General features: G+C 45.8%; 1 protein-coding gene across 2 annotated transcripts; it reads left to right on the top strand.

Annotated features, from left to right (window-relative positions):
* The first annotated feature begins 571 nt into the window (after window positions 1-571).
* On the top strand, window positions 572-20,408 carry LOC136576386 (uroplakin-3b-like). Of its 2 annotated transcripts, XM_066575630.1 has the most exons (6): window positions 573-742; window positions 2,699-2,842; window positions 15,356-15,572; window positions 16,667-16,743; window positions 18,058-18,187; window positions 20,142-20,408. In XM_066575630.1, the coding sequence occupies exons 1-6, from the start codon at window positions 685-687 to the stop codon at window positions 20,272-20,274; spliced, it is 759 nt and encodes a 252-aa protein (XP_066431727.1). In that variant the 5' UTR covers window positions 573-684; the 3' UTR covers window positions 20,275-20,408. The 2 variants fall into 2 exon arrangements, with proteins under 2 accessions (XP_066431733.1, XP_066431727.1); XM_066575636.1 differs by lacking the exon at window positions 2,699-2,842 and having other exon boundaries at window positions 572-742.
* Window positions 20,409-22,019: the final 1,611 nt, after the last annotated feature.

Genomic DNA, 22,019 nt, shown 5'->3' with positions numbered 1-22,019 from the left:
ACTGGTGCCAGATACCACAAGACACATTTAGAGGTCTTTTAGTGTCCATGCCTCAGTGAGTCACTGCTGTTTTAGTAGCATGAGGGGGACTTACCACTATAAATACATATGTTTTCTTATAGCTGTATATGACTTGTACAGAATGTTCATAAATCTCATAGCCATTTCATATCAAATATTCTCTTGTATTTGTATCTTTTTTGATATAGTGTATGAGACAACTTCTTTACCTCCAGTAAGGGTTTGTCTGACTAAAAATAACACAAAAAAACACATTTTTACCACACCTAGATTGATATTTACTCAGCCACATCCTTGTTAATTGGGGTCACTGAACCAATGTGATCACATAATGAAATGTCTAAAATGACTTCATTAGTAGGGGTTGATGAATTTTGGTCTCAGGAAATGGAGAGATCCACTAAAAATGTTTTTACAACATAACCTCTTATTATGCTTCACTATTTGTACTTTTACACAAACCTGCCACGTTGGTCCGGTGTTCTTCTCTTAGTTATGTCAGGAATGTATGAACTTAAAAGACGCCATTATATCCCCAGGGGAGACACCAACCCTTCACAGTCATTTGTTTAAAGTTAAGCTTGATGTGGAGTAAGACCAAGAAGTACCCCGTTTGCTCACGTCTTACACCACTGCATTAATATCACAATACATCATCCCATTATGGATCTGCTCATAAAACTGGGGCTCCTGCTGCTGGGGGCCAAAGCCACATTTGCAGGTAAAGTACTTTATCTTTTCTAAGCATTAGAGCATGAGCTAATTATTTCCAGAGTATATTGCATCTTGTGTATGGAGGAAGGTGTTGGCTTCAGACAATTCCTCCAGGTTTAAATATAACTAGCGTTGGAAGTGATGCCTACTGTAGCTACTTATACTTACCTTGTTTGTCATAATGACAGTAGAATGGTGACTGATCTTTGAAAAATATAAGAATTTTGTTGCTTGTCGTGATAAACAGTAAAACATTACTTCTGTTAGCAAGTGGGCATTTAGTTTTTAGAGTTTTCCTATTTAAAACGGGTTGTTTAGAAGAAAACAGAAATTTACAATCAGACGGTCACTTTCAAGCTTTAGGCAATACTAAAAATTAGCAGAACTTTCTTTCCTGAAGTGAGAAGCAATACTTATGAACTGTGCATTTTGTTTACTGAATGTGAAGCGAGAGGCAGACAGATTGAAATGAACTGTTTAATGCTGAATTGAAGCCACTTTGTATTCAAATATATCAATAAATCATGTACTGATGGTAATAAATGTAAATTTATTAAAGGCCTTGCAAATTCTTTCTGCTAAATCTGCTCCAAATTAATTGTATATATATAATATGTGTAGACCACATTTATATATATATAGAATATAATATGATATAGTATTATATTACAAAGTGTGAACACTAGAGATGAGGGAGCATACTCGTTAAGGGACAATACTCGAGTGAGTATCGTCCTTTTCGAGTATCTGCCTGCTCGTCAGAAAAGATTCGGGTGCCGGCAGGGATGAGCGGTGGGTTGCGGGAGTGAGCAGGGGGGAGCGGGGGTGGGAGAGAGAGAGATCTCCCCCCCCCCGTTCACCCCCGCCGGCACCTGAATTTTTTCTAACGAGCAGGCAGGTACTCGAAAAGGACGATACTCGCTCGGGTATTGTCCCTTAACGTGTATGCTTGCTCATCTCAAGTGAGCACGTGTAGTGCATTTTTATCTGTGCAGTTTCAGATAGGATCTCTAATGGCCCATTTAGACACAACGATTATCACTCAAAATTTGCTCAAAGCCGTCTTTTGAACAATAATCGGTGTGTGTAACTGCACTGATATCGTGCAGTTCCGCTAAGCCGTCGCTCGTCATTGTCTTTTAGCATGTCTTATCAGGGATTCAAAGCGAGATATAGCTGATACTATTGTTTCAGCTGTATCCCGCTCCCTGATGACAGGCTTGGTATGAAGAACAGAGCTGTCCAACTCTGTTCTCCATACTTCGCTCTGTGCAGAAAACATCTGGATGTAGAAGGCAAGCGGGGACACCCCACTTGTCTTCTGAATCCTTTGCTCAGAGCGCTCATCCGTACAACAGCCAGGCACTCAGAGCAGGCAACAGCTGGATGCAGAAGACAAGCAGGAACACCCCGCTTGTCTTCCGCATCCTTTGCTCAGAGCGCTCGGCTGTACAACAGCTAGGCGCTCAGAGCAGGGAACAGTTTGATGCAGAAGGCAAGCAGGGTCACCCCACTTGTCTTCTGCATCCTCCGCTGGGAGCGCTCGGCTGTATAACAGCCGGCCGCTCCGAGCGGGAAACAGCTGGATGCAGAGAACAAGCGGCCGCCTGCTTGTTCTCTGCATCCTCCTCTGGGAGCACTCAGCTATATGACAGTCGGGCGCTCCCAGGGGGGAACAGCTGGATGCAGAGAACAAGTGGCCCCCTGCTTATCCTCTGCATCCTCCGGAGCGCAAGGTGATTGCTCAACATTTGAGCGATCATCTTGCGATATATATTAATTTCTTGCTGAAATCAGCGTGTCTATCATTATACTTTGCTGCCCTCAGAGGACAGCAAGAGGCACCTTGCAGTTTCCCTTTAATGTCTGATCCCAGAACCACCAGTGGACTATGTTGGGCTAATGTGATCCTGGACAGAATTACTATAAATGAAATACTATTAATTATTCTGTTCTTGTTTAGAGGTTCGATTTTATGTTCCTCAACTTACAATGAAGTCACTTGTAGGGAGACTGACAAATAACAGTTTTGCACTTGACGAACCACAATGCATCTTTCAGCAGTATAACACAACTGATGTGTGGTTGGTTATTGCACTGGACACAGGTATGTGAATATATTGTTATACTGTAATCTTCATTAGCCATTAGAGATGAGCGAGTATACTCACTAAAGGCAATTGCTCGAGCGAGCATTGCCTTTAGCGAGTACCTGCCCGCTCGAGACGAAAGGTTCGGGTGCCGGCGCGGGGGAGCGGTGAGTAGCGGCAGTCAGCAGGAGGGAGCAGGGGGGAGAGAGGGAGAGAGAGATCTCCCCTCCGTTCCGGCCCGTTCTCCCCTGCAGCTCCCTGCTCGCCGCCGGCACCCGAACCTTTTGTCTCGAGCGGGCAGGTACTCGCTAAAGGCAATGCTCGCTCGAGCAATTGTCTTTAGCGAGTATACTCGCTCATCTCTATTAGCCATATATCAAGGATTTTATCTCAGCAATTAGCTGCTATTTATGTGCTCAGATTCGTTAGCAAAATGTACAGTATATCTATACACAGTAGTAAATTAGAAATATATTGGATAGTACTACACTGCTTTACTGTTAATATACAGGCATGGTTGTTAATTAAAGGGGTTCTGTCACTAAAAAAGAAAAATGCTCTACTTATCTATTCCTTCCCCATCAGTCTACTTACCAGATCTTCACATCACCTATCTTCTCCTTTCTTCTGCAGTCTGGGGGCTCACTTCAGCTCCAGCTGCCTGATTCTTCTCCTTCCTGTGAGGTTACAGTCTGCCAATGTACATTACGTCACAGCTCACAGGCCAGCAGGAGGACTGCCTATCTTCTTCAGAGATTGCTCATGCGAGCTATCTCTGAAATAGATTACAATTCCTTCCTAGGCAGTAAAGCAACAGCACAGGGATGTGACCTTCACTGACCCAGCAGGAAGGAGTTTTTGATAAAGCAGCCTTCATAACAAGCTGGGGCCAACCTGCAGTGAGCTGACCTGGGGCACTGGAGAAGCTCAACAAGGAGAAGATGGGATAAGGAGACTGACGGGGAAGGGATAGGTAAGTTTAGATAATTTTTCTTTTAATGACAAAACCCCTTTAAGGAAGCACTAACTTTTCAGCTAACCTCCACTCATCTATAAGTTGTGTTAATCTTATAATTTCTGTAATATACTTGCATTAAAAATGTTGTTGCTTTAGAAACATAAATGTTCTTTTATGTATAATAGAATACTAGTAATTATAAGAACATTATAGTAGCAGTGTTTCTGGTGGCACATCACACACACACACACACACACACACACATATATATATATATATATTAGTAATTATTAGGACATCACACACACAGTAGCTTGATTACCACAAAAGACAAACACAGCTTGCCTCCTCCCACAGCAGTGACATCACCACAGGTCCTTCAGCCCACTGGATCTCTGTAGTGGCAGTAGGTCACTGTGTTCTGTCAGGACTGCTGAGTTGTGTCTGACATAATAGCAGTTTAGTTGTATTCTAATTCTGTTATTTTTGTCCTCCCCTTTTCAAGAACCCTAATTGTGTTCTTCTTCTGTCGGTCAGACTCTGTGTTTTATATATGTTGTAGGACCTTTAATGACATCACCATGAGGCAGAGCGATGACATCACCAGGGGTGGAGCATAAGAATCACACACACGTACATACATACTCACAGACAAGTGGTCGTTAGTAGTTTGACTAGTAAATATTAGGAAATTATATAGTACCAGTGTTTCTGGTGGCACAATGCATCTGTGCACCTGTGATGATGTCACCATCATGTGATCAGGGGCAGAACATGTAACTCACTTACTCGGGATGAAGGACCTTTGATAATGTCACCATCATGTGATAAGGGCCGGAGCATGTAACTCACTCACGCACGGACAGACAGATCATTGTTAGTATTTTAATAAAGATGCATTTAGGTGCATGCCACAAAGGCCAGAAGTACAGTCAGTACACAGGATCATTGCTGCCCCAGTGTCCGCACTTGCTTCTTCTGCTCAATGAACTTTATTATGTGTTAAGGAAGTATACTTTATACAGGATGCATTTTGGGTAAAGATGAGTGAGCATACTCGCTAAGGGCAATTACTCGAGCGAGCATTGCCCTTAGCGAGTACCTGGCTGCTCGGAAGAAAGATTCGGGTGCCGGCGGGGGGCGGGGAGCGGCCGGGGAGAGCAGGGGGGGAACAGAGGGGAGATTTCTCTCTCCCTCTCTCCCCCCGCTCCTTCCTGCTCACTCCCACAACTCTCTGCTGCCTCGTGCCGGCAGCCGAATCTTTTCTTCCGAGCGGGCAGGTACTTGCTAAGGGCAATGCTCACTCGAGTAATTGTCCTTAGCGAGTATGCTCGCTCATCTCTAATTTTGGGTCATCCAGCTTTTTTCAACTCTCTTCCATATTAACATTCACATTGAAAATAAATAGCCGATCTAAGTCTCAACCTGATGACATAAACTATTATCACCCTAGCAACAATATATACAATATAAGTAACGTATGTGGGTGAAATAAATTTTCTCCTTTAATTATGTTTGAACACTGATTGCAGTGTAAACAAGGGAAGGTTCTATTACTCCTGGCTGCCAGAAACCCTTAACATGACACTTTTACTTCACTCCCGAGATCTGTTTTTACTGGTAGATCTCTCAGATTTCTTGACTTTTTACTACAAATCAAAGGCAATTGAGTATTTTCCTGTAAATGCAGGTTATACCCCCTGCAAGTCAGACCAATATTTACACACTGTCTGATCAACTCTATTATTATATGGATGATACTTCAAGATAAATGGGATGCGCCCCATTACAGATTTCTTCTCTTGAGAAATGTACGAATCTTTACGTTCCTCCTCCAACAGTTTCCTCAGGTATTCCTCTCCTTAAAGTCCCTGTCCTCCATTTCGCTCAATCTTTCTTTACATTTATACCCATCAGACATTATTTTACACACCCTTTGAAATCTTAGAATAGTTTGTTCTTATCCAGGGGGATGCGACATAGTGCGAAACATGATTTCTATCTGCCATCTTGTTTACACAAATCCATGTAAGGCCTCCCTATCATCTTTAACAATTGTCTGAGTAAATGTCAACTCCCTGCAAATGGAGTTAATACCCTGAAATAAGGTATTTAGGGTCTCGTGTAGCCGTTCCCATATGCAAAACACATCATCGATAAACCTATGCCAAACTTTGGCATGTTTCCAAAAAAGATCATGTTCATAAATTGGCCTTCACAATATATGCTTTTACATATGGGGGGGCCACATTCGATAAATATGTCATATTTGGTTTAAGACTGAAAAATAACCTCTCTCCCAAGATAACACCACCCAGTAGAAACCTTTATATAGTTTGTAACAAAGGAGGTGGAATCCATGTATGAGAAGATTGAACTAAGTACTAGATTCATTCTATTTATTCCTGGTGATGTCATAAATGGGAGACACAATGGGAACTGTTATATTATATGCATGCTAGGGTGACCGTAGTTGAAGTCATGAGCTTGAGACTCAGTTCGGCTATTTTCTTTCAATGTCAGGCTGGACAGGTCGAAACGCATCATTTATACACTTCGCTAACATGCAATAGATTTCAATGAGAAGACGACGCGAGTACTGTGTTTTTTTTTTGAGGATTCTGTTTGGCGTAATCCTTCCGTGTGCACAACCTAGTAGTGCAGATAATGCTATATAGCTCCATCTAGGCATACACCTTGTGAATAAGCTTCAATGGAATGGAATGATCACGCAATAGCTGCATGTGAACAGCAATGCATTTGTCTATAGATGGTCTTACTAATGCTTCCATTAAGAAACAAATATTCTGCAGGTCCAGAAGGTTCAGAAAATCAAAATATAAACAAGAAAGCACATGGGAAATTCCTATGGTCCGTGTGAAGAATCAAGAAGAGACACATAGACTATTATTATCCGTGGGCTACCTGTCGACCCCAGCAGTATAATTCCTTCCAAAAATAAAGTAACCCTGCTGTATTATTGGCCACTTTAAATACTCAGGCAGCCATTATTCAGCATTAAGTATTGTCTACTATATCCCATATCAGCTGTGACTGCAGATGCAGTATGTCAGTATATCAGCACTTCTACTGGAAAGTAGGGTCCACGCAGTATCTGCTTTATGGCTACCATGCATCCGAGACACGCTTGAGATGTAGCAGTGGTGTGGCCACACGCTCCTGCTCACTGTAGCTCACTACTCATCTAAGTAGTTACTAATAGTTCATTGTTAATGATCACAGGGCTCTAGGCACTGCGGTAGCAGCGGTAAAGATGCTGCATGGAAGCCTACTCTAATAAAGTACACTTGTTTTCACACTGGAGTGACACATCCTGTTGATGATCATCAGCCTGAATTAAAAAAAAATAATTTCAGACTTCTGAATGATTAAGTACAATGGGTAATAAATAGAGATGAGCGAACGTGTTCGTTCGAACTTGATATCCGTGCGGATATTAGGGTGTTCGGGATGTTCGTTATTCGTAACGAACACCATGCGGTGTTCGGGTTACTTTCACTTCCTTCCCTGAGACGTTAGCGCGCTTTTCTGGCCAATTGAAAGACAGGGAAGGCATTACAACTTCCCCCTGCGTCGTTCAAGCCCTATACCACCCCCCTGCAGTGAGTGGCTGGGGAGATCAGGTGTCCGCCTAATATAAAAGTCGGCCCCTCCCGCGGCTCGCCTCAGATGTGTTGTGAGTTAGTGAGGGACAGTGCTGTTTGTACCGCAGCTGCTGTAGGGAAAGAATTGGTAGTTAGTGTAGGCTTCAAGACCCCCAAAGGTCCTTATTAGGGCCACTGATAGCTGTGTGTTGGCTGCTGTTAGCGGTGGCAATTTTTTTTTTTCTCAAAATCGGCTCTGCAGAGCGTTGCACCCAGCATTAGGGACAGAAGTGTTGCATAGGCAGGGAGAGTGTTAGGAGTGAGTGTAGCCTTCAAGAACCTCAACGGTCCTTTCTAGGGCCATATTTAACCGTGTGCAGTACTGTGCTGGCTGCTGTTAGCTGTGCTGCATATTTTTATTCTTCTCAAAATCGCCTCTGCAGAGCATTGCACCCTCCATTGATACTGCAGGGAAAGAATTGTGTAGGCAGGGCCACAACACAGTTATTATTCATTGAATATACGCAGTGCGGCCTTTTGCTTGTAAAACAAGTGAAAATAATTCTATTTGTCCTGCCTCTGTCCGTCCTAAGGGCGGTGGACACGTGTCGGCTGCGTGTGCAACGTTTAAAAATCAGACGCACCCAGCTACGTTTTACTCCTGGCTTCGCCATTTGCTTTCCTTAATTTGGAAAAAAAATACCTGCTCTGCCAGAGTTATAATAACTCTGCTACCCTCAAGTTCTGTGCCACATTAGCAGGGCCACAGCACAGTTATTAAACTTCTCATGTTCATTGAATATACGCAGTGCTGCCTTTTGGTGGAAAAAAACTGAAAATAATTCTATTTGTCCTGCCTCTGTCCGTCCTAAGGGCGGTGGACACGTGTCGGCTGCGTGTGCAACGTTTAAAAATCAGACGCACCCAGCTACGGTTTACTGCTGGCTTCGCCATTTGCTTTCCTTAATTGGAAAAAAAAATACCTGCTCTGCCAGAGTTAATAACTCTGCTACCCTCAAGTTCTGTGCCACATTAGCAGGGCCACAGCACAGTTATTAAACTTCTCATGTTCATTGAATATACGCAGTGCTGCCTTTTGGTGGAAAAAAACTGAAAATAATTCTATTTGTCCTGCCTCTGTCCGTCCTAAGGGCGGTGGACACGTGTCGGCTGCGTGTGCAACGTTTAAAAATCAGACGCACCCAGCTACGGTTTACTGCTGGCTTCGCCATTTGCTTTCCTTAATTGGAAAAAAAAATACCTGCTCTGCCAGAGTTAATAACTCTGCTACCCTCAAGTTCTGTGCCACATTAGCAGGGCCACAGCACAGTTATTAAACTTCTCATGTTCATTGAATATACGCAGTGCTGCCTTTTGGTGGAAAAAAACTGAAAATAATTCTATTTGTCCTGCCTCTGTCCGTCCTAAGGGCGGTGGACACGTGTCGGCTGCGTGTGCAACGTTTAAAAATCAGATGCACCCAGCTACGGTTTACTGCTGGCTTCGCCATTTGCTTTCCTTAATTGGGAAAAAAAATACCTGCTCTGCCAGAGTTATAATAACTCTGCTACCCTCACGTTCTGTGACACATTAGCAGGGCCACAGCACAGTTATAAAACTTAGATTATTCATTCACTAGAGGCAGTGGGGCCTTTCGTTTTCAAAAAAGGGAAAAAATTATATTTGGCCTGCAGTCTTGCGCCAATTTATTTCCTGCCTGTGAAATCAAATCACTGGTAATACAGCATGCTGAGGGGTAGGGGTAGGCCTAGAGGACGTGGACGCGGCCGAGGACGCGGAGGGCCAAGTCAGGGTGTGGGCACAGGCCGAGCTCCTGATCCAGGTGTGTCGCAGCCGACTGCTGCGCGATTAGGAGAGAGGCACGTTTCTGGCGTCCCCACATTCATCGCCCAATTAATGGGTCCACGCGGGAGACGGTTATTAGAAAATGAGCAGTGTGAGCAGGTCCTGTCCTGGATGGCAGAAAGTGCTTCGAGCAACCTATCGTCAACACGCAGTTCTGCGCCGTCCACTGCTGCAAATCCGAATCCTCTGTCTGCTGCTCCTCCTTCCTCCCAGCCTCCTCACTCCACTACAATGTCACCTGCTCAGGAGCGGGAACACTCCCAGGAACTGTTCTCGGGCCCCTGCTTAGATTGGGCAGCAGCGGTTCCTCTCCCACCAGAGGAGTTTATCGTCACTGATGCCCAACCATTCGAAAGTTCCCGGGGTCCAGGGGAAGAGGCTGGGGACTTCCGCCAACTGTCTCAACAACTTTCTGTGGGTGAGGAGGACGATCAGACACAGTTGTCTTGCAGTGAGGTAGTAGTAAGGGCAGTAAGTCCGAGGGAGCAGCGCACAGAGGATTCGGAGGAAGAGCAGCAGGGCGATGAGGTGACTGACCCCACCTGGTGTGCAACGCTTACTCAGGAGGACAGGTCTTCAGAGGGGGAGTCAAGGGCATCAGCAGGGCAGGTTGCAAGAGGCAGTGCGGTGGCCAGGGGTAGAGGCAGGGCCAGACCGAATAATCCACCAACTGTTTCCCAAAGCGCCCCCTCGCGCCATGCCACCCTGCAGAGGCCGAGGTGCTCTAAGGTCTGGCAGTTTTTCACAGAGACGCCTGACGACCGACGAACAGTGGTGTGCAACCTTTGTCGCGCAAAGCTCAGCCGGGGAGCCAACACCAACAGCCTCACCACCACTACCATGCGCAGACATATGATGGCCAAGCACCCCACAAGGTGGGACGAAGGCCGTTCAGCGCCTCCGGTTTGCACCCCTGCCTCTCCCCCTGTGCCCCAACCTGCCACTGAGATCCAACCCCCCTCTCAGGACACGGGCACTACCGCCTCATGGCCTGCACCCACACCCTCATCTCCGCTGTCCTCGGCCCCATCCAGCAGTGTAGTTCAGCGCACCGTCCAGCCGTCGCTTGCGCAACTGTTGGAGCGCAAGCGCAAGTACGCCGCCACGCACCCGCACGCTCAAACGTTAACCGTCCGCATAGCAAAATTCATCAGCCTTGAGATGCTGCCGTATAGGGTTGTGGAAACTGAGTCCTTCAAAAGTATCATGGAGGCGGCGGCCCCGTGCTACTCGGTTCCCAGTCGCCACTACTTTTCCCGATATGCCGTCCCAGCCCTGCACGACCACGTCTCCCGCAACATTGTACGCGCCCTCTCCAACGCGGTTACTGCCACGGTCCACTTAACAACGGACACGTGGACAAGCACAGGCGGGCAGGGCCACTACATCTCCCTGACGGCACATTGGGTGAATTTAGTGGAGGCTGGGACAGAGTCAGAGCCTGGGACCGCTCACGTCCTACCCACCCCCAGAATTGCGGGCCCCAGCTCGGTGGTGGTATCTGCGGAGGTGTATGCTTCCTCCACTAAAGCACCCTCCTCCTCCTCCTCCTCTGTCTCGCAATCAAGATGTGTTAGCAGCAGCATGTCGCCAGCAGTCGGTGTCGTGCGGTGTGGCAGCACAGCGGTGGGCAAGCGTCAGCAGGCCGTGCTGAAACTACTCAGCTTAGGCGATAAGAGGCACACGGCCCACGAACTGCTGCAGGGTCTGACACAGCAGACTGACCGCTGGCTTGCGCCGCTGAGCCTCCAACCGGGCATGGTCGTGTGTGACAACGGCCGTAACCTGGTGGCGGCTCTGCAACTCGGCAGCCTCACGCACGTGCCATGCCTGGCCCACGTCTTTAATTTGGTGGTTCAGCGCTTTCTGAAAAGCTACCCACGCTTGTCAGACCTGCTCGTAAAGGCGCGCCGGCTCTGCGCACATTTCCGCAAGTCCCACACAGACGCTGGCACCCTGCAACATCACTTTAAGCTGCCAGTGCACCGACTGCTGTGCGACGTGCCCACACGGTGGAACTCTACGCTCCACATGTTGGCCAGGCTCTATGAACAGCGTAGAGCTATAGTCGAATACCAACTCCAACATGGGCGGCGCAGTGGGAGTCAGCCTCCTCAATTCCTTTCAGAAGAGTGGGCCTGGTTGGCAGACATCTGCCATGTCCTTGGTAATTTTGAGGAGTCTACCCAGGTGGTGAGCGGCGATGCTACAATCATTAGCGTCACCATTCCTCTGCTATGCATCTTGAGAAATTCCCTGCAAACCATAAAGGCAGCTGCTTTGCGCTCGGAAACGGGGGCGGTGGAAGACAGTATGCCGCTGGATAGTCAGGGCACCCTCCTGTCTATTTCTCAGCGCGTACAGGAGGAGGAGGAGGAGCATGAGGAGGAGGGGGAAGAGACAGCTTGGCCCGCTGCTGACGGTACACCGGCTGATTGCCTGTCATCCTTTCAGCGTGTATGGCCTGAGGAGGAGGAGGAGGAGGAGGAGGATCCTGAAAGTGATCTTCCTAGTGAAGACAGCCATGTGTTGCGTACTGGTACCCTGGCACACATGGCTGACTTCATGTTAGGATGCCTTTCTCGTGACCCTAGCGTTGCACGCATTCTGGCCACAACGGATTACTGGGTGTACACACTGCTCGACCCACGCTATAAGGAGAACCTGCCCACTCTCATTCCCGAAGAGGAAAGGGGTTCGAGAGTGTTGCTATACCACAGGACCCTTGCGGACAAGCTGATGGTAAAATTCCCAGCCGACAGCGCTAGTGGCAGAAGGCGCAGTACCGAGGGCAAGGTAGCAGGGGAGGTGCGGAGATCGAGCAGCATGTACATCCCAGGCAGTGCAACAGTCTTTAAGGGCCTGGCCAGCTTTATGGCTCCCCAGCAAGACTGTGTCACCGCTCCCCAGTCAAGGCTGAGTCGGCGGGAGCACTGTAAAAGGATGGTGAGGGAGTATGTAGCCGATCGCACGACCATCCTCGGTGACGCCTCTGCCCCCTACAACTACTGGGTATCGAAGCTGGACACGTGGCCTGAACTAGCGCTGTATGCCCTGGAGGTGCTTGCTTGTCCTGCGGCTAGCGTCTTGTCGGAGAGGGTGTTTAGTGCGGCTGGGGGAATCATCACAGATAAGCGTAGCCGCTTGTCAACCGACAGTGCCGACAGGCTAACACTCATCAAGATGAACAAAGGCTGGATTTCCCCAGACTTCTGTTCTCCACCAGCGGACAGCAGCGATACGTAAGCAATACGTAGGCTGCACCCGCGGATGGAAGCTACGTTCTCTCTCACCATCCAAAACGGGGACATTTCTGCTTCATCAATCTGTGTCTAATATGCCTCCTCCTCCTCCTGCTCCTCCTCCTGAAACCTCACGTAATCACGCTGAACGGGCAATTTTTCTTAGGGCCACAAGGCTCACTCAAATAATTTTTCTGAACAATTTTTATAAGTTTCAATGCGCTTTCAATTGGAACTTTAACTTGAACCAATTTTTCGTTACACTGGGCTGCCTCCAGGCCTAGTTACCACTTAAGCCACATTAACCAAAGCGATTCACCTGCCATCTTGGTTGGGCATGGCCAATTTTTACTGAGGTACATTAGTACTGTTGGTACACCAATTTTTTGGGGCCCTCACCTACAGTGTAATCATAGCAATTTGTATGTTCTTCGCCTGCACTCATGGTACAGAAAGGTGTGTGGGGTTGGCCTACACTTTAGCTACATAAATGTAACTTGGGCCTTGGCTATACTAAGGCTACTGAAATGGAACTAAGACTGCGCTCCCGCTATACTGCTGCTTCGGAATTGTTACTGGGGCCTGTCTTGAGTGCTACTATTGCTGACATGGAATGAAGACTGCGCTCCCGCTATACTGCTGCTTCGGAATTGTTACTGGGGCCTGTCTTGAGTGCTACTATTGCTGACATGGAACGAAGACTGCGCTCCCGCTATACTGCTGCTTCGGAATTGTTACTGGGGCCTGTCTTGAGTGCTACTATTGCTGACATGGAACGAAGACTGCGCTCCTCCTATAATGCTGCTACTGATATGTTAGTGGGGCCTGTCCTAATGCTACGGCTGAAATGTTACGAATTCTGGGCTCTGCCTATACCGCTGCTAATGGTATGTCTCTGGGGTGTGGAAACAGAGGCTTCCCAAAGACATGATGGCGGCGAGGCCATTTCCCACCAACGCGGTTACTGTTAAGGTGCATATAACCACGGACACGTGGAGAGGACGCGTAGTGCCTCAAAAACATCCCCCTCCTCCTCCAACAGGGAAAACATTCTTGGCAAATGCCTTTGCATTGGTTCGTCTGGTGGCAGTCCAAGAATTTCACCTTTACCGACACAACAAGAGAGCCCCCACACCATCCCCCCGCCACGGCCCACTTAATCCTGGCCGCATTCCGAAAACCAACAAAATACAACCGTGCTACTAGGTCCGCAGTCACCACCACATTACCACCAACGCGGTTACTGTTAAGGTGCATATAACCACGGACACGTGGAGAGGACACGTAGTGCCTCAAAAACATCCCCCTCCTCCTCCAACAGGGAAAACATTCTTGGCAAATGCCTTTGCATTGGTTCGTCTGGTGGCAGTCCAAGAATTTCACCTTTACCGACACAACAAGAGAGCCCCCACACCATCCCCCCGCCACGGCCCACTTAATCCTGGCCGCATTCCGAAAACCAACAAAATACAACCGTGCTACTAGGTCCGCAGTCACCACCACATTACCACCAACGCGGTTACTGTTAAGGTACATATTACCAGTCTGACTGGGGCATGCAGACACCTTGACAGAATGAATAGTGTGTGGCACATAGGTTTCCCATTGCTATGCCCACGTGTGCAGCTCCTGATGGCGGTGGCACAGGATTATATTTCTCATTGCTTCTGTACAGCATTGTGGGCTATCGCCCCGCCCCTTTTAAAGAGGGTCGCTGCCTAGCCGTGCCAACCCTCTGCAGTGTGTGCCTGCGGTTCCTCCTCATGGCAGACGCACTTCTAAATAGACATGAGGGTGGTGTGGCATGAGGGCAGCTGAAGGCTGCGCAGGGACACTTTGGTGTGCGCTGTGGGGGGGAGGGGGGGGCGGTTGGTCAGCATGTAACCCAGGAGAAGTGGCAGCGGAGTGTCATCCAGGCAGTGATTGTGCTTTGTTGTAGCGAGTGTGGTGCTTAGCAAAGGTATGCCATGCTAATGAGGGCTTTTCAGAAGTAAAAGTTGTTGGGAGGGGGGGGGGGGGCCCACTCTTGCCGGTATTGTGGCTTAATAGTGGGACCTGTGAACTTGAGATGCAGCCCAACATGTAGCCCTTCGCCTGCCCTATCCGTTTCTGTGTCATTCCCATCACTTTCTTGAATTGCCCAGATTTTCACACATGAAAACCTTAGCGAGCATCGGCGAAATACAAAAATGCTCGGGTCGCCCATTGACTTCAATGGGGTTCGTTATTCGAAACGAACCCTCGAACATCGCGGGAAGTTCGTTTCGAATAACGAACACCCGAACATTTTGGTGTTCGCTCATCTCTAGTAATAAAATGTTACGTTCATTTTCAGTATTAAATTAAAATAAAAAATGTATAAAAATGTCAGTCAGGACATAATAGGATTAGAGATGAGCAAACATACTCGGTAAGGCCGATTTTGCAATCGAGCACCGCGATTTTCGAGTACTTCACTACTCGGGTGAAAAGTACTCGGGGCGCTGTGGGGCGGGGCGTGGCGTGGTGGAGCGGGGGGTAGCAGCGCGGAACAGGTGGGAGCTCTCTCTCTCTCCCTCTCCCCCCCCACTCCCCTCTGCAACCCCCCGCTTACCCACGGCGCCCCCGAGTACTTTTCACCCGAGTAGTGAAGTACTCGAAAATCGCGGTGCTCGATTGCGAAATCGACCTTATCGAGTACGTTCGCTCATCTCTAAATAGGATCAATAAACCCAGGGTGTATGCAGTCAAATCGTGGCTGTCTGCGTAGGATTACATAAACCAATGCAATCCTATGGCAGTGTGCACGTCCGGACATAATATGATCAATAAACACAGGGTTTTGTTGTTTTCATTGGATTTCCATTTTTCTTCTCCCAGTTGTGCCAAGTTTGGCTAAACAGGATCTCAGTAACCCATCTGATTACAACTTATTCTCAACTAAAAAATACTACCACCTCTACCAAATGCCAGCGGCTAACTCCCCATGTGCTGATACTGCTCCAGAAGCCAAGGCTATAACTCTGGTTGGACTAGAAACAAATTGCTACAATGTTCCATTTTGTAACGGCATTTTAACAGAAAATGGACCTTATCGGTAAGATAATTGAAAAAAAAATATTTTATCAAAATGATTATTTTAGATGTTGCCATTATTTGTTTCGGACATTTTGACATATAATATGTATGGTTTTGGATTACAGGGCGCTTATAGCAACAATTTTGGTTGGCGTCGTTTTTTCATTATTTTCTTTCTTATGTATATATTGTTGTTTTATTGTTATTTTGTTTTATATGTGTATGTAATTATGTTTTTTTTTTACTATCTATGTCCCCCATGACGTCTAGTAAGACCTCTGGGGGGACATTCGGGTTTTTTTTTTATTTGACACTTTCCCACTGTAGCTGGGGCATCCATAGGAGCCCCAGTTACAGTGGAAAACAGTCCCTGCAGTGACATTAGTCACTGGCAGAGCTGGCAGGGGTCTAGTATGACCCTGCAGCTCCGCTGTAGCAGGAAATCCCAGTGAGCACGTGACCCCCCGGCTCCCATAGTGGAAGTCACACTTCCGCTTTCACTTTCTAGTCACAGTGCTTATTGAGCACTGTGTACTCAGGGAAGAAAAAGGCAGAAAGGGTTAAAAACCCCTCCTGCCTTCTCCTCCGGGTTGTCAGCTGTCACTAACAGCTGACAACCCGTCCTGACTCTGATTGATTTCAGAGCAGGAGGCTTAAATTCCCACCATAATTTTACTATCAGCGGGGCTTTAAGCCCAGGACCAAGCGCTGTATATCTACCGCGCTTGGTCCATAATAGGTTAAGAGGATAGAATAAGGTGGTCCATAAGGGTGCATTCACACAAGGTGTAAGAATCTGCCACAACCAAATCTGGACTAAATGGATTTTGGTCTGGATGTGTCACGGAGATACATAAAGTGAAATTCACAGCATTTCTATGACAAATCCACATCAAAATTTGCCAGTAAATTATGTTGATTTTATTGGTGTTTGTGTTGGATTTTAAAATAATAATGTTGACTTTATATTGTAAATTGCTTCAATTTAAAGTAATTTATATTAAATATAGCACAATTTAAATCAATGTCACATAAACCAGAAAATGGTTTCATACTTTATTTATAACTGCATTCTTATCAATTCCACTTAAACACAACTCTTCTATATTTCAGGGTTAAGTTTGTTTTGCTGAAGAACAACGCTCTAGTCCAAGAGACTCGCTGGTCGGAAAAAATCAGCTTACTAACAGGTATCATATAGTGAAATCATGTTAGATTTCTACATCACTTCTACACAATTTATCTGGATGATGATTAAAAACATATTGTATAATGTGGAAGTTGGGGTCATTGTATCCTGCCAAGCTATATACACTGCAAAACATGAATTAACAACTGTAAACCGGCAGTCAGAACCTCAAGTCGGGTGCTGAAAATGTGCAAGTGGCGTCTGTCACGGCACAGAGTAAATAAATGTACATTTTCATTCCCCAAATACAGTCCAAGTTTAATCATATTACCTGAATTCCACCATTATTTCTAGGACATACTGAAGCACAATGTCCATGGAAGTTGAAATGATTAGTTGAATGTAATATGCAGCAAATTTGGAAGTTACTCTACAAGTTGTGCTGAATTAAATATGCGGCTTGTGTTCTGTAGTTAAAGGTTGTCAAAAGCTTGTCCATATTAATATCGGCAATATCCATATATAAACTGGTTCAAAAAATATTCCTATGTCCTGGGGTATCAGCATCCCTTAGGGTATTGTTCGATCTGGAAAACATTCTGTGATGGAAAATAAAGTAAATATACACGCAATGATTATCGCTCAAAATTCGTTAAAACGATGGCTTTTGAGCGATAATCGTTGTGTGTAAATGTTACCATCATGCATTTTTGTCTGAACAATGATTTTTAGTTGAGCTTAAAAACCATAGTTCAGACCGCACGCTGTGTTTTCATTGGGGGCAGGAGATAACAGTGTATTCTCTCTGCAGCCTATGAGAGAAAACAAACAGGAGGCTATTATCTCCATTGGAGCTAGAGATAACATTGTTTTGTCTTAGCAGCCCATGCCAGAACAATGGAGCTAACTGCAGAGCTCAGACCACCTGCTGAGTTCTGCAAGTAGCTCCTGGAGCTCATTTGCATGCAAATGAGGCTGATAAAATACTAATGGGCATTAGTGCCTATTAATACTTTATGCAAAGCGATCGCTAAAACTTTGATTATTTCAATTGTTCGAAAAATTATCTTTGCATGTAAATGGGCCTTAACTTGCAAGTGATTGGTGCCCACCCTGTAACTACGTTGTAAATACTACACGTTTTTATTTACCACCACTAAAAAACTTGCTTGATGGCAATTTTGCGCACTGCCTTTTTGGTGGCATTTTTGTAGCATGTTTTTGTGTTTTTTTTGTTAAAAAATACTGCAATCAGATGTAACTGTAAAGTCTATACTAAAATATTGGCTATTTGCTAGATTCAGTTTTCACTATTCAATCATTGTTTGCACTTTCTACATATATATGTATGTGAAATTGTATTTTCTTTCAATAGGAAAGAGTCCAAGTACTATTGATACATGGCCTGGAGGGCGCAGTGCAGGAATGATTGTGATTGTTGTCATTCTCTCGGTTCTCCTGGCTTTTCTGCTTGCATTCCTAATAGCTGCACTTGCCACTGGCAGGTAATGACATTATTATTATCATTATTTAGTTCATTAGTTTCTTATGATGAAAACCTTTGTCCATATGCCCTATTAGGTCACATGGATATCATAACAGACACCAACAGAGGGACTTTGTACAAGAATAGTATATGGGCTCTTTGATTTCTTTTTGATTACCAACTGTTAATTTTAATTGTACATAGGACTGAGAAGATAGTACCATGCATCTAGGACTCATGCCCTGCATATTTTGCCTGGTCTATAGTGGCTGCCATTTCAGCTTTATCTGCATCCTTAAGACTCGAATAGCATTAAAATACTAAAAATTCACCTTACAAAAGCCCAGATCTATTGCTTCCACTCATGTCCCAGCCAACTTTCTATGTGTGATTGTAAGGTTGATAGAAGCAAGTGATTACAATATCAGAGCAAAAGCATAATTTATTGTGGAAAACTAAACACTTGAAGGGAGGCTCTAGTACCCTGTTGTACCGCCTCTAGCTTGGATACAAGATGTGATACAGGTGGGCATGGAGGCTCTAGTACCCTGTTGTACCGCCTCTAGCTTGGATACAAGATGTGATACAGGCGGGCATGGAGGCTCTACTACCCTGTTGTACCACCTCTAGCTTGGATACAAGATGTGATACGGGCAGGAATGGTAATAGTCAGATACCAGCTCTACACAATAATGATGATTACAGTCCTCCAGTTATGATAGGTGACATTTCCTCTGATTGGAATAGTTCACTTTTCTCTTTTGTTGTCTCAGTCTAGACTACCATGAAGGCTTCTTCCAGACCGTTTATGCACACTCTCTTCCTTCTGATGCTACCCCCAAGGAAGCTCTCAGCACTCCCATAAATAACAATGCCTGCCTTTGTGCCCCATACAATACCAGTGTCCGTTTTCTACCCTACAAAGTAATAGTGCCTCCATACAGTAATAATTCCCCCATAGTACTCACTGCAAGAAATAATGCCTCTAGTACCCCACAGTCATAGTGCCTTACTTAGTAACCACCACATAGTAATAGTTCCTCGCTGTTCCCTCCCACAAGGCAACAATGCACACTTTCTGTTACTGAAAGGTAATACCTCATCTGCACCCCTAAAGTAAGAATGCCTTCTGTGCCCCTCAAAATAAGACTAGCCAAAGTTGCCCTAAACTTACCTCCTCTATGCGCCTGCATTTCTACTAAAACAAAGTGATCTGCCAACAGCCAATTTTCAAAGTCCTAATTGCCCGTGGTACTCATACTGAATTTTACAAAACAGTACTGAAATATTAAAGGGGTTTTCCAGGCATAAATACTATTGATCGGCCGGGGTCCACTGCTTGGGACCCCAACCGATCAGCTGTGCAAGCGCATGCTGTCAGCGCCGCAATAACAGAGGTCAGAGCGGAAGCCTCCGCGCCAACCTCCATGTAGTGGCTGGTGTTTGAAAATGCAGAAACAGCTCTCATTGAAATCAATAGAAGCCGTGCCTGCAGTTACAAGCGCCGGCCACTACATGGGAGGTTGGCGTGAAAGCTTCTGATTTAAATACACAGAGGTCAGCACGGAAACCTCCTGCTGACCTCCTGTGTACTGGCCGGCACTTGTAACATGGCATGGTTCCCACTGTTTTCAATGAGAGCCGTGACTGCACTTACAAGCGCCGGCCACTACACAGAGGTCGGCGCGGAGATTTCCGCTGCTTTCTCTCTGATCTCTGTGTTATTGCGGTGCTGACAGCATGCGCTCGCTCAGCTGATCGATCGAGTTCCCGACCGATGGACCCCAGCTGATCAACAATCGATGACCTATCCCGAGGATAGATCATCAGTAGTATTTATGCCTGGAAAACCCCATTAACTATTACTGCATTTAACCATACAGGTATTCTCTGCTCACTCTTCATGTGTTATATACTCTTCAAGTATCAATCTTTAATGTCTGTCATTTTATCTTCCATTTTTTTGCTTACAGCAAGGATGTTTGCTGGTGCCGCACTCTTCATAATGAAGAAGTACTGGAATTTGACTTTGACGAGTACAACATCCCTCCATACCGCCAACACTGTATTTATTTGACTCATTCAAAGTCTATTTCAGGGAAGTAAACCGCAGCCCACAATGTGTTTATGTGAACTGATCTTAACTTTAACTTATATTAATTACAATATATTTCAGTAATTCTTCAATTAAAATGTAAATGCAATAGCTAAATAAAAGAAACTATTCTGATTCTGATGGATCCATTGTCTGGGGTGAGAATATTATGGAATGCTACTACTGCATGATACCGTGTTGTAGGATGTGGTTTCTCATAGTAATATGACGAACTATTATGTAATGTCACTATTATGTATTGCCATATGTAATATACCTGGAAAGATGAGCAGATAATTGTCCCCTATAAGAGATAACATCTGTACCAACATTCAGAATGTCTGTCATATAGTGTATAATGAAAACATAGGTTTGGTATGGTGTTAGCCAGTAGAGTAAAATGTGATTGTTCCCAGCAAGAGAAACCAAGTAATCTTGTAGATATGACACCTTTTAATGGCTAACAAAAATACATGATGTTAAAGCGAGCTTTCGAACTAATGCAGGGTTCTTCTTCAGGCTAAAATACACACATACTTATGACAAGGCACAGACATGGATGTGATTGGTTTGCATTTAAAGGAATACTGCAACAGAAACATAAGCAGTTTTAACTAGACACTGATAAAGTGAAAGTCTTATAGTCCCTAAATTACTGTTGGGTGGGGTACAATTGTATCTTGTCTCCACCACAAGTATGGGTGAAGAACTAGCGATGGCCTGTATCTGCCCATGTTACGCCCCTAAGCAAGTGATTGGCTGGCTGTAGCAAGGTCCCAGCAGCGTGGGGAGTGACTTTTGCCTTGGATGGAGGGTTAGGGTTAGTTGAAGTGTTAGGCTTACATTATTAGCTGTGAAAGCAATTACAGCTAATAATATAAGCCTAACACTGTACTAACCTTCCATCCAAGCACGCTGCTTGGCGCTTGCTCCAGAGGACAGTGACGGGCTGATCGGCAATGCTTGTCCTCAGGTCCTGCTCTCTCCCCTTACGGCTGCATCCTCTGGCCTCATGCCTCTCCTGCCTGCTGTGCCTTCTCCTGCAGTCCTCCTGTCTTCCTTCAGGGCTCCTGTCAGTTTTCCTCTGCCGGGTCCTGACACTCATTCCCCTTGGTCTCCCTTGTCGGCAAATATGGGCATCGTCCCATTCTCTCTGTTCCTTGGGCTTATATTCACTCTCTTTCAGCATTCCTAGGGTTAATAGCTTCTGGTATCCTGTTCAGCTGATGTTCTTTTTCTAATCACTATCCTATATAGCTGCCCTGGGCCTTTCAGACCTTGCTGCAGTGTTGTTGAGAGTTTGTTCCTATCACTTCATGTCCAGCTGCTGCTTAGGCAAGATGCCTTCGCTAGTTTCCATATATAGGGCTGTTCATCTGGTATCTTACCTCCCACGCTGGGGTTGGCTGTCAGCCGTGCTGGATCTTCACCTACCCGGTAGGTTGACACAGTGGTTCCACATCCACAGTCCTTACATCTTAAATATCATCCATGGAGATAGCTCCAAGGCATGGGTCAAGTTGGATCTGGAACATACTTCCGTCACCTCTCTCACTCTCAGAACACATTACACCAATCTAATATTGCTGTTTCATATAGATGGCAATGGCTGTCTGTACCCCCATGAAATCCTCCTGCCAATTATGGATCATCCTCCTTTTTCACACAGAAACCTCTGTCCATTACATGTTCTTTAACTGAAAGTCATGTAGCAAGGTACAGCATTAAACTCTGAGCCTCTCCTAGGTCCAAAGTT

This window comes from Eleutherodactylus coqui, chromosome 1 (assembly GCF_035609145.1).
Source record: "Eleutherodactylus coqui strain aEleCoq1 chromosome 1, aEleCoq1.hap1, whole genome shotgun sequence".
Taxonomy (NCBI): domain Eukaryota; kingdom Metazoa; phylum Chordata; class Amphibia; order Anura; family Eleutherodactylidae; genus Eleutherodactylus; species Eleutherodactylus coqui.
Note: the sequence above shows the minus strand (reverse complement) of the source record. Positions and strands in the feature narration are given on the sequence as shown.